This window comes from Mirounga leonina, unplaced genomic scaffold, assembly GCF_011800145.1.
Source record: "Mirounga leonina isolate KUSES-001 unplaced genomic scaffold, KU_Mleo_1.0 Mir_150, whole genome shotgun sequence".
In the NCBI taxonomy this organism is placed as follows: domain Eukaryota; kingdom Metazoa; phylum Chordata; class Mammalia; order Carnivora; family Phocidae; genus Mirounga; species Mirounga leonina.
The window spans coordinates 24065828-24081823 of NW_023270374.1; the positions used below are offsets into that span (position 1 = coordinate 24065828).

Sequence of the window (15996 nt, forward strand, 5' to 3'; positions counted from 1 at the left end):
GACAAGAAATGTTAAGGGGACTTCTTTAAGCTGAAATGAAAGGGGACTAATTAGTAACAGGAAAACACGAAAGTACAGATATCACTGGTAAAAGTAAGTATATAGTAAAATTCAGAACAATCTAATGTAAAGGTGATGTAAAGTAATTTATAATTACTTATAAAGCTAGTATGAAGGTTAAAAAAACAAAAGTGGTAAAATAACATAACCATAATAATTTGTTAATGGATACACAAAATAAAAAATATAAATTGTGACATCAAAAAGACAAAATGGGGGAGGGGAGAGAAATTGGAGAGTCTCAGAATGCATTTGAATTTAAACTGTTATCAATTTAAATTAGACTGTTATCTGTTGTTTTATGTAAGCTTTCATGGTAACCACAAACCAAAAACCTACAATAGATACACAAAAGACTGAGAGAAAGAAATCTAAGCATACCACTACAGAAAATCATCAAATCATAAAGGAAGAAAGCAAGAAGAAAGGAACCAAAGAGTAACAAAACATCCAGAAAACAATTAACATAATGGCTCTAAGTGCATGCCTACTGATAATTACTTTAATCATAAACGGACTAAAATTCTCCAATCTAAAGATATAACGCGTCTGAATGGATGAAACAATAAGACCCATCTAAATGCTGCCTACAATAGCCTCAATTCAGATATAAGTACACATACTGATTGAAAATGAAAGGATGAAAAAAAAAATACCCCATACTAATGGAAACCAAAGGAAAACTGGGATAGCTACACTTATAAATCGAACAAAATACACTTTAAGGCAAAGACTAATAAGAGGCAAAGAAAGTAATTATATAATGGTGGAGTGATCCAACAATATGATATAACATTTCTAAATGTCTATGCAACATAGCAGCACCTAACAGATAAAGCAAATATTAACAGACTTAAAGGAGAAATTGCAATTGCAATACAATAATAGGAGACTTTAATAGCCCACTTTCATCAATGAATAGATAATCTAGATTAAAGATCAATAAGGAAGCACTGGGCTTAAACCAGACATTAGACCAGACAGACTTAACAGACACATACTGAATATTTCATCCAAAAGCAACAGAATACACATTCTTTTCAAACATACATAGAACATTCTCCAGGACAGATCATATGTTAGGCCAATAAGTCTTAGTAAACTTAAGAAGATTGAAAACATATCAAACATCTTTTCTTTTTTTTTAAAGATTTTATTTATTTATTTATTTATTTATTTATTTATTTATTTATTTTTATTTGAGAGAGACAGTGCGAGAGTGTGAGCAGGAAGAAAGGAAGAGGGAGAGAGAGAAAGAAGCCGACACTCCTCAGAGTGCGGAGCCTGACACGGGCCTGATCTCACACCCTGAGATCATGACCTGAGCTGAAATCAAGAGTCGGACACTTAATGAACGGAGCCATCCAGGCACCCCTCAAACCTTTTCTGACCATAATTGTATAGAAACTAGAAATTAATTACATGAAGAAAACTGGAAAATTCACATATATGTGTAGATTAAGCAACATGCTACTGAAAAACCAATGGGTCAAAGAAGAAATAAAAAGAGAAATCAAAAAAATACCTTGAGACAAATGAAAATGGGAATACAACATATCAAAACATACGGGGGTGGGGTGGGAGGGATGGGGTGACTGGGTGATAGACACTGGGGAGGGTTTGTGCTCTAGTAAGCGCTGTGAACTGTGCAAGACTGTTGAATCTCAGATCTGTACCTCTGAAACAAATAATGCAATATATGTTAAGAAAAAAAAAAAAAGAAGAAGAAGAAGAAGAAGAAGATAGCAGGAAGGGAAGAATGAAGGGGGGAAATCGGAGGGGTAGACGAACCATGAGAGATGATGGACTCTGAAAAACAAACTGAGGGTTCTAGAGGGGAGGGGGGTGGGAGGATGGGTTAGCCTGGTGATGGGTATTGAGGAGGGCACATTCTGCATGGAGCACTGGGTGTTATGCACAAACAATGAATCATGGAACACTACATCTAAAACTAATGATGTAATGTATGGGGATTAACATAACAATAAAAAAATAATAATTAAAAAAAAAAAAACATATGGGATGCAGCAAAGCAGTCCTAAGAGGAAAAATCATAATAATACAGGCCTGTCTTAAGAAACAAGAAAAGTCTCAAATAACCTAAGTTTACACCTTAGGGAACCAGAAAAATTAATCCCAAAGTTAGTAGAAAGAAGGAAATAACAAAGATCGGAATAGAAATAAATGAAATAAGAATAAAAAGACAATAGAAAAGATCAATGAGGGGCTCCTGGGTGGCTCAGTTGGTTAAGCAACTGCCTTTGGCTCAGGTCATGATCCCAGGGTCCTGGGATCGAGCCCCACATCGGGCTCCCTGCTCTGCAGGGAGCCTGCTTCTCCCTCTCCCTCTGCCTGCCACTCCCCCTGCTTGTGCTCTCTCAGTCAAATAAATAAAATCTTTAAAAGAAAAAAAAAGAGCTTGTTTTTTTGAAAAGATAATTTGTTTATGGACAAATCTTCTCACCAAGAAAAAAAGAGATTCAAATAAAATCAGAAATGAAAGAGATTTATAACTGATACCACAGAAACTGGATTTGACACCAAAAGCAAAGGCAACAAAAGCAAAAATAAATAAATTGGACTACATTAAACTAAAAAGCTTCTGCACAGCAAAGGAAACCATCAACAAAAGGAAAAGGCAATCTACCAAATGGGAGAAAATATTTGAAAATCATGTATCAGATAAGGACTTAATATCCAAAATATACAAAGAACTCCTACAACTCAACAACAACCAATCTGATTAACAAATGGGTAGAGAATCTGAATAGATATTTTTCCAAAGAAGACATACAAAGGGCCAGGAGGTTCATTAAAAGGTGCTCAATATCACTAATCATCAAGGAGATGCAAATCAAAATCACCATGAAATATCACCTCACACCTGTTAGAATGGCTATTATCAAAAAGACAAGAAATAACAAGTGTTGGTGAGGATATGGAAAAAACAAGATCCTTGTATACTTTTGGTGGGAATGCTAATTGATGCAACCACTATGGAAAACAATATGGAGATTCTTCAAAAAATTACAAATAGATCTATCATATGATCCAGCAATTCCACCTCTGGGTATTTTTCTGAAAGAAACAAAAACATTAACTCAAAAACATACATGCATCCCCAAGTTCATTACACCATTATTTATAATAGCAAGACATGAAAGCAACGTTTAGTGTCCATTGATGAATGAAGGATAAAGAAAATGTAATATATATAACGGAATATTATTTGGCCGTAAGAAAGAAAACAGTGCCAATTGCAACAGGATGGATGGACCTTGAGGGCATATGCTAAATGAATTAAGTCAGACAAGAGAAAGACAAATACCATATGATCTCACTTAAATGTAGCATCAAAAAAAAAGATGAACTCATAGATACAGAGAACAGATTGATGGTTGCCAAGGTACAGAGGAGGAGCAAGGGGCAAAATGGGTAAAGATCATCAAATGGTACAAATGTCCAGTTACAAAATCATTAAGTCCCATGGGTGTAATATGCTGCATCATAACTATAGTTAACAATGCTGTATTGTATATCTGAAAGTTGCTAGAGAGTAAGTCTTAAAAGTGTGGTGATGGATGTTAACTAGACTTACTATCAATCATTTCACAACTTATACAAATATCAAATCATTATGTTGTACACTTGAAACAAGTATGTTATATGTCAGTTATATCTCAATAAAAAAGAAGTTAAAGTTATGCCAGGAGCTGCCTCCAACAAACTCATGCAACATGCATGTACTGAGCTCTAATGTTGACCCGGTGCCCCTACTAAACAGTGGAGACACCAGTACAAAAAAGACAGAAACAATCCTCTGAGACTTGATGGTTATAGCAATTTCTATGCTTCTGACTCTCCCACGTTAAGTGCCTTAGGCATAATTAGCTGACAGATAGAAAAACAAATATATTACTCTTGCCATGCTCACATATTAAGAAGGGATGGAAAGGGCTTGCACTTCCTTTCATATCTTATATGTCTTATGTTTCTCCCAGGATCAAGAGCAGGGAATGTGTTGCACAGAAGTGTTCAGGAAAGGCTGTTCTCAGAATCAGTGAAAACACAACTGCTATGAGCTTTGGCTGCACTTCACTGCTCATGGCCTAAGGCCATGAAGAGGCCAATAAAGGCTGGAGCTCAAGAACACCAACCCAGATCCAAGGCTTCCTCTCTGGCACCCAGCCATGAAGCTCCTTTTTCCTATCTTTGCCAGCCTCATGCTACAGTACCAGGTGAACACAGGTAATGTGGAATCCTGCATTTAGAAGGGGTCGGTGTGAGGAAGCAGGGATTTGGCTGTCTATGACAATGGGACCCCAAGTAATGCTGAAAGAGGAGATCCCCAAACAGGTGGCTTAAGAGTTTACCTATTGCCTCAGTCATGCACCATCCCCCATGCATCCCCATAGGCCCCAACCCTAGACTCTGTCTGATGGGGATACACAGGGAGCTACAGAGAAAGCAGGATGTTTTCTGTATACTCAGAAACTATCCAACATATAAAGGCTACCTTCCTGCCCTCTACATCACTATCATCTGGGACTCAGCCAAGTCTACCTCATTTCTGCTCTATTTCTAATTTAAACCATCTTTTGAAGTAAATGTTCATATTAGTTTATACCTTGGTATAATAAGTAGGAAGTCCTTACCCTTGCACTCAAAAAATCTCCTCTAAAGATCCAGTAAATAGGTCTATGCTCTCCATTTCAACTTTTTCAGATTTTTAGTTTCATCCCTTTTCTCAGGCTTTGTCTTCTTGGAAACCCCCAAATCACTCATCAGGGCATCTGGGAATACATCTTGGCAAAAGGCTGAACCAGAGGATTGGCCATTGTTTTTTGGAAAGAATAGAGAAACATGAAAATTTGTTTCAGAATAAAAGAATCACCCTGATATTTAGAATTACTGGCAATGGGTCAGAGAAGGGAAAGTGAAGGAGTCAAGATATTTCTAATGTTTGTTTGGGGTTTTTTTAAGATTTTATTTATTTATTCGACAAACAGAGAGAGAGCACAAGTAGGCAGAGCAGCAGGCAGAGGGAGAGGGAGAAGCAGGCTGAGCAGGGAGCCGGACGTGGGACTCGATCCCAGGACCCCAGGATCATGACCCAAGCCAAAGGCAGCCACTTAACCGACTGAGCCACCCAGGCGCCCCAAGATATTTCTAATGTTTTTATCTTGGGACCTTAAGAGAAGAGTAGTAACATAAGCAAGTATGGCTGTGTCGTCTTGGGTAAAGTCACTTAGTCACTTTGAGCCCCAAATTCCACATGAGTATAGCAGGTTAATCAATGTAGCTGCTTGAAATATAAGAATTTTACTGTTTTGTCTCTGGAGAGAAATGATGTTGAAATGTATGTGAATATTAGGTGCTACATAAGCTTCTTGTTATTTATGGAAAATCAGTTGAATTGTTAAGATTACAGAATGAGGGAGAACTTTCTTGATTCAGAAAAAAAGGTGAGACCCTGGGATAAAAAAAATTCAGCAGATGAAGATGAAGTACTAAAGTGAGCATAGAATTTAGAGCTATAGATAACCATGTGGGAGTTACCTTGACAGAGATGAGGTTAAGGCTGTGATGATGAATAAAGCCTCTGAGGGACAGAATGTTCAGAGAGACTACAAATGATAGAACACCATGCCCCAGGAACCACAGGTCAAGTGGTTGTCAAGGAGGGTGAGGTCATGGAACACTGCGTTTGGCAATAAGTCAGCACTCCTGAAAGTCCTATTGAACTCTTTTGAAAGTCTTTCTTGGATTAGTTTTATGACAGATTTTGCTCTTGTTGGTATTTCCTAGGATCATGAAGAAAGATAGTGATGCTCTGTGTCTAAGATGTCTAAGTGTCTAAGTTGGAGGTCTAAAATCCTATCCTGAAGCAAAAAAAAAAAAAAATGTGTTCCCTTTTCTCCTTCGTCTATGTGCCCCTAGATTTTTAAAGTTACTCAATGAGGGGGACTAGAGAGATTTATTTTGGAGTTCAGGGGTGTACAGCGACTTTACTGGCCTGCCAGGTGCTTCCATCAATATCCCTAAACAGTGCACTTAAAACTTAGCATTAATAAACAACCTCTTATTCTATGCTTCACCCTCCAGCAGTCTTAACATCATATCTAGCTAGTAACCTTAGCCCAGTGGTTTTCTTTTTTCTTTTTTCTTTGTGCAGAGTACTTTGGCTTAAGAAGATGTTTAATGGGTTTTGGAAGATGCAAAGACCACTGTGCCATGGATGAAAAAGAGATACAGAAATGCAAGAAGAAGAAATGTTGCATTGGACCAAAAGTGGTTCAAATGATAAAAAACTACATGCAAAATGAAATATCCCACACACTTGGAGAGGACTCCCAAGAACACCTACAAACTACCAAGAATTCTGATGCTGAGATACAAACAAAAAATCAGATTTTATCTCTTCTCCCCCATATCAAAAGCATCAGCCCTTTTACCAACATCAACACCCTCATCATCCCAAATGCCACCAATGTAAACTCTGCCATCACCAACCCTGTGTTCTCAGGAAAGATTTCATATACTGCTATTTCTACCAAGAGAGACACCAAAGAAAGCAGAAACTCAGCTGCTGACTCCCCACCACCATCACCACCACCAGAGACACTACCAACGACGTGACTGGAGCTGGAGGAAGCAGATGAGCAGGGATGTGGGCCTTTCCCTTAAAACACCAAGTTCCTCTCTTCTTTGCTAGCTGTAAAATGAAACATAGGACTGTTTCCTCTGTCATCAGTCATTCAATAAATACTGTTTAAGCACCTATAGTTTACATAATGTTATCATTCTCACAGAAACCTCACAGAGGAGGTAAAGCTGGAGAGGAATGGAATTTTAGTTTGCACGCCCAAGAAAAAGCAAGCACCAGGAATGGTGACTGTAGCACTGAATTTGGCTCACGGAGAGCTCAGATTAAGCTCTGTAACAAGGATTTATGATTCTCATATGATGTGCCTTCCTTGAGGTAACAGGACAAAAAACAGCAAGAGACACTATTTTCTTTTTTCACAGATCTTGTGGAAAAGGCCCAAATGCCAAAAACAGAATTGGGGGGGGGGGGGCAAGTCTACCTTCCCCACAGAAGAACATAACCCAGTTCATGGAACCATTTAAGATAAAAATATGGGGGAATAGAGGAAGGGAGGAGCAGTAAGGGAGAAGCATAGGACTTCTACCTCTAGTCCAAAGCATTTCCCAAGGGACAATAGGCAATAGGCAGAGTGGTGTTTCCAACAGATACAGAATGCAGACCACAAATGCAAATCATATAAGTCATTGAATTTTCTAATAGCTACATTTAGAAAAGTAAAACTAGATGAAATGAATATTGATAATATATTTTCTTTGATGCAGTAAATCTAAAATATTATCATTTCAACATATAATCAATATAAAAATTATTTGAGATGTTTTGCATTCTATTTTTGCACTAAGTCTTTGAAATCTCACATGTATATTACCATTCCAGCACATTTCAATTCATACTAGCCACATTTCAAGTGCTCAATTGTCCCATGTAGCTAGTGGCTACCATATTGGATAGCAACAGGTTAGAGAGTTTTGAGGGCACAAGCAGCTACTGAAATGTTAGGCGAAGGAGATGATGCTAATCAAAAGGCAGCCATGTTTCTAAGGGCATATGACCATCTGTTAATCATTCACAAAACAGAGATGTAAACATGACATTACATCCCAGAATCTACCTTCTTCTGTCCCAGGTCACACTTCTTTTATTGCCCAAATTACAATGGCACAGACCCCTATTCCAGTTTTTGAGTATGTTCCTCTCTACTACCTAGCACCTCCTTCAATTTAAAGACCACCTTTCCCTAACCTACTGATTCTTTACTACAGTGTCACCCTAAACAAGGCAAAGATTTTCCCACAATCTTTTTAAAATTTGTTCCTGCAGATATTTCTCCAAAGAAGACATACAAATGGCCAACAGACACATGAAAAAGTGCTCAACATCACTCGGCATCAGGAAAATACAAATCAAAACCATTCGATGAGATATCACCTCACACCAGTCAGAATGGCTAAAATTAACAAGTCAGGAAACGACAGATGTTGGCGAGGATGCTGAGAAAGGGGAACCCTCCTACACTGTTGGTGGGAATGCAAGCTGGTGCAGCCACTCTGGAAAATAGTATGGAGGTTCCTCAAAAAGTTGAAAATAGAGCTACCCTATGACCCAGGAATTGCACTCCTGGGTATTTACCCCAAAGATACAAATGTAGGGATCCGAAGGGGCACCTGCACCGCAATGTTTATAGTAGCAATAATGTCCACAATAGCCAAACTATGGAAAGAGCCCAGATATGTCCACCAACAGATGAATGGATAAAGAAGATGTTACACACACACATACACACACACAATGGAATATTACTCGGCCATCAAAAAGAATGAAATCTTGCCATTGGCAATGACGTGGATGGAACTAGAGGGTATTACACTAAGGGAAGTCAGTCAGAGAAAGACAAATACCATATGATTTCACTCATATGTGGAATTTAAGAAACAAAACAGATGAACATAGAGGAAGGGAAGGAAGAATAAAGTAACATGGAAACAGAGAGGGAGACAAACCATAAGCGACTCTTAACTCTAGGAAACAAACTGAGGGTTGGCTGGAGGGGAGGTGGGTGGGGGAAAGGGGTAACTGGGTGATGGGCATTAAGGAGGGCACTTGATGGAATGAGCACTGGGTGTTATATGCAACTGATAAATCTCTAAATTCTACCTTTAAAACTAATAATACAGTATATGTTAATTAAACTGAACTTAAATAAAAAATTTTTAAAAATTGGGGCGCCTGGGTGGCTCAGTCATTAGGCGTCTGCCTTTGGCTCAGGTCATGATCCCAGGATCCTGGGATCGAGTCCCGCGTCGGGCTCCCTGCTCAGCGGGAAGCCTGCTTCTCCCTCTCCCATTCCTCTTGCTTGTGTTCCCTCTCTCACTGTCTGTCTCTCTCTCTCTCTGTCAAATAAATAAATAAAATCTTAAAATATTTTTTTGAAATAAATAAAAAATAAAAATAAAGTATGTTTCTGGAAGTTTTTGTACAACACGAAAGAGTTGCCATACAAAGAATAACTTCAACTCCTGCTAAACATGTGTCCCCTGAAGAACCCCAAGTATCTTACGGGCATGAGATTCCCTCTCCGCTATGCGATTTGCCAAACTCTTGAATGTCCAGCTTACCTTCCCACAGTTGGAGTGCCCTCTTCATTGTCTACCCTCCAAAAGAAGAGAAATTTCTTTCTCATATAAATGTAAGGCCTTCTTTTGAGTCCTATCATAGAACTCACCCGTCTTCTTGGGATGAATAATACCAGGGAATATCCTGCTCCATCTACAAGCCAAGAAGGAAGTCACAGCAGAAATCAAACCTGCCAATACCATAATCTTAAACTCCAGCCTCCAGAACTGTGAGAAAATACATTTCTGTTGCTGAAGCCACCCAGTCTGCGGTATTGTGTTATGGCAGCCCAAGCAGATTGATACAGTCCATAAATGAGACGACACCCTTTTCCTCCTCCTTTCTGAGCTCTAGGTAAAAAGACATAGGAACCACACACAGGTGCCTCTGAGAATACCCTGAGCCTTTGTTCTGGGTTTGTCAGTCACTGACTCTGGGCAAGGCTGAACAACCTACTAGGATTTTTATACTCAAACCCAAGAGATCAGTTTATAAAAATTGTGGTCAGATGTGACTGTTGATTGTTAATTATGAGAATAAAACTCACAGAATGCACAGTGGAAGGCAAAAAGCTTGGAATGATTACTTAATTGTTGTCAAATAATTTGGATTTTTGCACATACACTGGGCTTGAGTTTACTAATAAATCAAAAATTGCTATGGAGGGGAGGGAAGTATATCTGTGTTCAGTGTCCTATGTACACACTTAGCAAGCCATGAGTCTGACTTCCAATTCCAGCACACTTGTTGAGTGGATCACAGCGGTTACCATTGCTGCTGGAACAGCTACAACTGGTTATGTAGCTTACAAAAGATTTTGTGTTAAAGATCCCTGCAGTAGGATGTCTACTATCACCACTGCTATTCAACATAGTATTAGAAGTCCTAGCCACAGCAATCAGACAACAGAAAGAAATAAAGGTATCCAAATTGACAAAGAAGAAGTCAAACTCTCACTGTTTGCAGATGATATGATACTTTATGTGGAAAACCCAAAAGACTCCACCCCCAAACTGCGAGAACTCATACAGGAATTCAGTAAAGTGGCAGGATATAAAATCAATGCACAGAAATCAGTGGCACTCCTATACACCAACCACAAGACAGAAGAAAGAGGAATTAAGGAGTCGATCCCATTTACAATTGCATCCCAAACCGTAAGATACCTAGGAATAACTCTAAACAAAGAGGCAAAGAATCTGTACTCAGAAAACTATAAAATACCCCTGAAAGAAATGAGAAGGACACAAAGAAATGGAAAAACATTCCATGCTCATGGATTGGAAGAACAAATATTGTGAAGATGTCAATGCTACCTAGAGCAATCTACACATTCAATGCAATCCCCAACAAAATACCATCCACTTTTTTCAAAGAAATGGAACAAATAATACTAAAATTTGTATGGAACCAGAAAAGACCTTGAATAGCCAGAGGAACGTTGAAAAAGAAAAGCAAAGCCGGCAGCATCACAATTCCGGACTTCCAGCTCTATTACAAAGCTGTCATCATCAAGACAGTATGGTACTGGCACAAAAACAGACACATAGATCAATGGAACAGAATAGAGAACCCAGAAATGGACCCTCAACTCTATGGTCAACTAATCTTCGACAAAGCAGGAAAGAATGTCCAATGGAAAAAAGACAGTCTCTTCAACAAATGGTGTTGGGAAAATTGGACAGCCACATGCAGAAGAATGAAACTGGACCATTTCCTTACACCACACACAAAAATAGACTCAAAATGGTTGAAAGACCTAAATGTGAGACAGGAGTCCATCAAAATCCTAAAGGAGAACACAGGCAGCAACCTCTTCGACCTCAGCCGCAGCAACTTCTTCCTAGAACCATCGCCAAAGGCAAGGGAAGCAAGGGCAAAAATGAACTATTGGGACCTCATCAAGATAAAAGGCTTTTGCACAGCAAAAGAAACAGTCAACAAAACCAAAAGACAACCGACAGAATGGGAGAAGATATTTGCAAATGACATATCAGATAAAGGGCTAGTATCCAAAATCTATAAAGAACTTCTTAAACTCAACACCCAAAGAACAAATGATCCAATCAAGATATGGGCAGAAGACATGAACAGATATTTTTCCAAAGAAGACATCCAAACGGCCAACAGACACATGAAAAAGTGCTCAATATCGCTCGGCATCAGGGAAATCCAAATCAAAACCTCAATGAGTTATCACCTCACACCAGTCAGAATGCTAAAATTAACAAGTCAGGAAATGACAGATGCTGGCGGGGATGCGGAGAAAGGGGAACCCTCCTACACTATTGGTGGGAATGTAAGCTGGTGCAGCCACTCTGGAAAACAGTATGGAGGTTCTTCAAAAAGTTGAAAATAGAGCTACCATACGATCCAGCAATTGCACTCCTGGGTATTTACCCCAAAGATACAAATGTAGGGATCCAAAGGTGTACATGCACCCTGATGTTTATAGCAGCAATGTCCACAATAGCCAAACTGTGGCAAGAGCCAAGATGTCCATGGACAGATGAATGGATAAAGAAGATGTGGTGTATATATACAATGGAATATTATGCAGCCATCAAAAAGAATGAAATCTTGCCATTTGCAATGACGTGGATGGAACTGGAGGGTATTATGCTAAGCAAAATAAGTCAGTCAGAGAAAGACATGTATCCTATAACCTCACTGATATGAGGAATTCTTAATCTCAGGAAACAAACAGGGTTGCTGGAGTGGTGGGGGGTGGGAGGGATGGGGTGGCTGGGTGATAGACAATGGGGAGGATACGTGCTATGGCGAACACTGTGAAGTGTGCAAGACTGTTGAATCCCAGATCTGTACCTCTGAAGCAAATAATACATTATATGTTTAAAAAAAAAAGAAGAGGAAAATAGCAGGAGGGGAAGAATGAAGGGGGGAAATCGGAGGGGGAGACGAACCATGAGAGATAATGGACTCTGAAAAACAAACTGAGGGTTCTAGAGGAGAGGGGGGTGGGAGGATGGGTTAGCCTGGTGATGGGTATTAAAGAGGGCACGTTCTGCATGGAGCACTGGATGTTATATGCAAACAATGAATCATGGAACACTATATCAAAAACTAATGATGTAATGTATGGTGATTAACATAACATAATAAAAAAAAAAAAGAAACTTAAAAAAGATCCCTGCAGCAAATCTATGGTAAGTTTTCACATCCAGAAAGAAGGCCCCAAGATACTACATGCTTTTGATATGGAGGATTTGGGCGATAAAGCCGTACACTGCCATTACTAAAGTTCTGAAAAGTTTCTGTGATGGGGCTCACACAAAACAGAACAGAGACTGGAGACAACATGAGACCTTTAATCGTTGGGAAAAAAGAAACTTTTTGGTGTTGCAAACGGACTTGTCATGTTACCTGACTGCTTAATTAACATGACCACCACTACTGTCTAAGTCAACTTCCCTGTATTCTTTGCAAACTGCAAGTTTCACATCACAGCATTTGCCTTATGTAAAACATTGTGGTTTTAAAATTTATTTGCTTTTTAAAAAAATAAGGAAAAAAGTAAAAACCAACCTCAGGCTTATGGGTTATCTTGATCTTATAAGGCTCTATTTCTTTAAATTTAAAATAATGACATTAGAATATAGTTGTATGTTGAACTTCACATATTAAATTATTCTCAAAATCATGTATATGCAGATTGTATTTGTAAGACTCAAAGAAAAATTACCACACTGTCATATTAATTGGTTAACCTAGAATGTAAATTGGCTATGATTCAGCTACATTAATTTCTTAATACAATCTAGGAAAACATTTAATGACCTTGATTTTCTTCTTTCTTTTAAGCTCTTATTTAAATTCCAGTTAGTTAACATACAGCGTAATATTAGTTTCAGGTATACCTTGATTTTCTTCTTGACAGTGGTAATGACACTGAGCAAATACAGCTCTGTGCTTTCAAAGTTTCAATCAAAATGGTCTACAAATGTTATTCCACTTAACTGTAAGTAAGCCAGGTCAATAATAAGGGGGTGGCAACTTTTTTGTATTCATTTTTTTAAGTACATTCTTTACATTTCTTCAGCCATTCAACAAATATTTATTAGTATTTACTCCTTCCTGGTCTCTGGGCAAGACACTAAGGATTGGGAGATGAATGACCTCTGATTACTTTTGTATTGTAAAACATTTACAGTCAACCAAGATAGAGAAATAGAAAGTAAATGACCGTGGAACAGCGAGAGGCCACAGTAAAAGCGCTCACTGCCACTTGCAGGTAGAAAGACCCTCCAGGGGTGCCTGGGCAGCAGAGTCAGTTAAGCATCCGACTCAGGTCGTGAAATGGATCCCCGCATCCAGCTCTACACTCAGCACTGAGTCTACTTGGGATTCTCTCTCCATCTCCCCCTCACCACCACCTCCCTCCGCCAGCCCGAGTGCTAGCTCTCTCTCAAATAATAAATAAATCTTTAAGAAAAAAAAAAAAAAAGGGCCTCCAGCCCTGAGTAGGCAGAGGTTATGTGCTGAGGCTGTGGAAGAGAGGAAACAGGGGTGGGTTCCAGGAAGAGGCAATACCTGACCGGCTCTTAAAGACTGAGTAGAGTTAGGTGTCTGTGTGTGAGGTAGGACTTTTGGAGGGAGGCAGGGAGGCTCAACGCCATGGAGACTAAGGGTGTGGGGGCGGTGGGACAACAGAATGTGTACTCTCAGTTGCCAGAGAACCTGGGTGGATTTATCTGATCTTTGGGATTTGAGTGGGAGAGAATGTGGAAAGCCGATGTAGCAATCCAAGGCCCAAAGTCAGTGGCAAGAAGACCTGAGGGACCCTCATCCTTGACCTCCTCAAGGTTACTGGGAAGCACTCAAATCATCCTTTACAAACGAGATGCATTCACTGTCTGTTGAACTCAGAGAAGATGCTAATGGCGTTTCTGGTCTCAAGGGAGATATAGGGGTCTAATTTCAACAGGGTGATTTCAACCTTTGCTCTGGACCCACCCTTCCACACCTCCAGAAAAAAAGTATATTTATCCCAGAGTAAGCTCTCTTGGACACGGAGTGTCAGAGGAAATCTTTGCTCCCAGAGCACATCTCCCCACCCCCCTCCCTTTCCCTACCCACACCCTCCATCTCAACCCCCGTCCCCACCCTTAGCCAGGGCAGATTATTTCCTCTTGCTCCCCTGCCCTGCTCTCTCACCCAGATGATCTGGGAGTCTGCAAGCCTACAACCACTTAACTATTAACCAACCCTTCTTGAATGCTGACTGATTGGCAAAGGAATATGTAAAGAAAATCAGCTACCGGTTCCATTATAGAATGAATAGTTGCTGTTTTCTGAGTCTAGCTCTCTCCTTGTCTCCCAAACCAAATCATCTTCTGACTCCATCAATCACACTACCTCCTCCCCCTGACCACAAGCTGGGTGCTCAAACCCATGCCTCACCTATATTTTTTTTAATTGAAATTGGCCTGGCCAAAGTGAATGGTGTAACATGTAGCTCCAGTTGGACCAATCAGAATTCTTTCCCAGGATATTTCCATTTGGCATGATACTTTATGTGGAAAATCCAAAAGACTCCACCCACAAATTACTAGAACTCATACAGCAATTCAGTAATGTGGCAGGATACAAAATCAATGCACAGAAATCAGTTGCTTTCTTATACACTAACAATGCAACTGTAGAAAGTGAAATTAGAGAAACAATTCCATTTACAATAGCACCAAAAACCGTAAGATACCTCGGAATAAACCTAACCAAAGAGGGAAAGGATCTATACTCCTGGAACTACAGAACACTCATGAAAGAAATTGAAGAAGACACAAAAAATTGGAAAAACATTCCATGCTCATGGATCGGAAGAATAAACACTGTTAAAATGTCTATGCTACCCAGCCAGAGCAATCTATACCTTCAACGCCATCCCGATCAAAATTCCAATGACATTTTTCAAAGTGCTGGAACAAACAATTCTAAAATTTGTATGGAATCAGAAAAGACCCCGAATCGCCAAGGAAATGTTGAAAAAGAAAAACAAAGCTGGGGGCATCACGTTGCCTGGTTTCAAGCTATATTATAAAGCAATGATCACCAAGACAGCATGGTACTGGCACAAAAACAGATATATAGACCAATGGAACAGAATAGAGAACCCAGATATGGACCCTCAACTCTATGGTCAAATAATCTTTGACAAAGCAGGAAAAAAAAATCCATTTGGAACTAGGATCTTGTCTCAGGACCTCATCCTGCAAAGGAATGAATCTGGTGCTGCTTTGGACCCCATTCTCCATCACACAAAGAATTCTGTCTGCAGAATGGGACAACAAGATGAACACCCAGAGAGAAGAAGCATATGGTTAGAGAGTCTGGATGACACTGCAATCACTGGACCAGGCTTGCTTGAACAAGTCACATTTCTAGACACCTCAGATACTTGCGCTGATAAATGTCTTTTTGTGCCTAAGCTGGTTTGAGTTGGTTTTCTCTCTATTACAAATTACCCTCTCTCCATATTTAGTCAGAGTTTATCTGTGGTGTTCACTGCCTAACACACAAACAAACATCTCCCACAAGGCTGCGCCTGCTTCATATGCTTACCCCAAGGATTTGGAATATAAATTTGAACATTCAATTCAATCAGTAAGAAACTCCATGAGACAGACATTTCCACCACTGATTGGCTGAAATGCCTTGGTGATGGCCTGCAGAGCTCAAGCTGGGCTAACCAATAA

General features: G+C 39.5%; 1 protein-coding gene and 1 pseudogene across 1 annotated transcript; both read left to right on the forward strand.

Moving 5' to 3' along the window:
• The first annotated feature begins 4250 nt into the window (after positions 1 to 4250).
• Positions 4251 to 6699, forward strand: DEFB129 (defensin beta 129). The gene is made up of 2 exons (XM_035005678.1): positions 4251 to 4308; positions 6236 to 6699. Exons 1-2 carry the CDS (start codon positions 4251 to 4253, stop codon positions 6697 to 6699), a joined length of 522 nt encoding a protein of 173 aa, XP_034861569.1.
• A 3300-nt stretch (positions 6700 to 9999) lies between these two features.
• On the forward strand, positions 10000 to 12671 carry LOC118011041 (annotated as a pseudogene).
• Positions 12672 to 15996: the final 3325 nt, after the last annotated feature.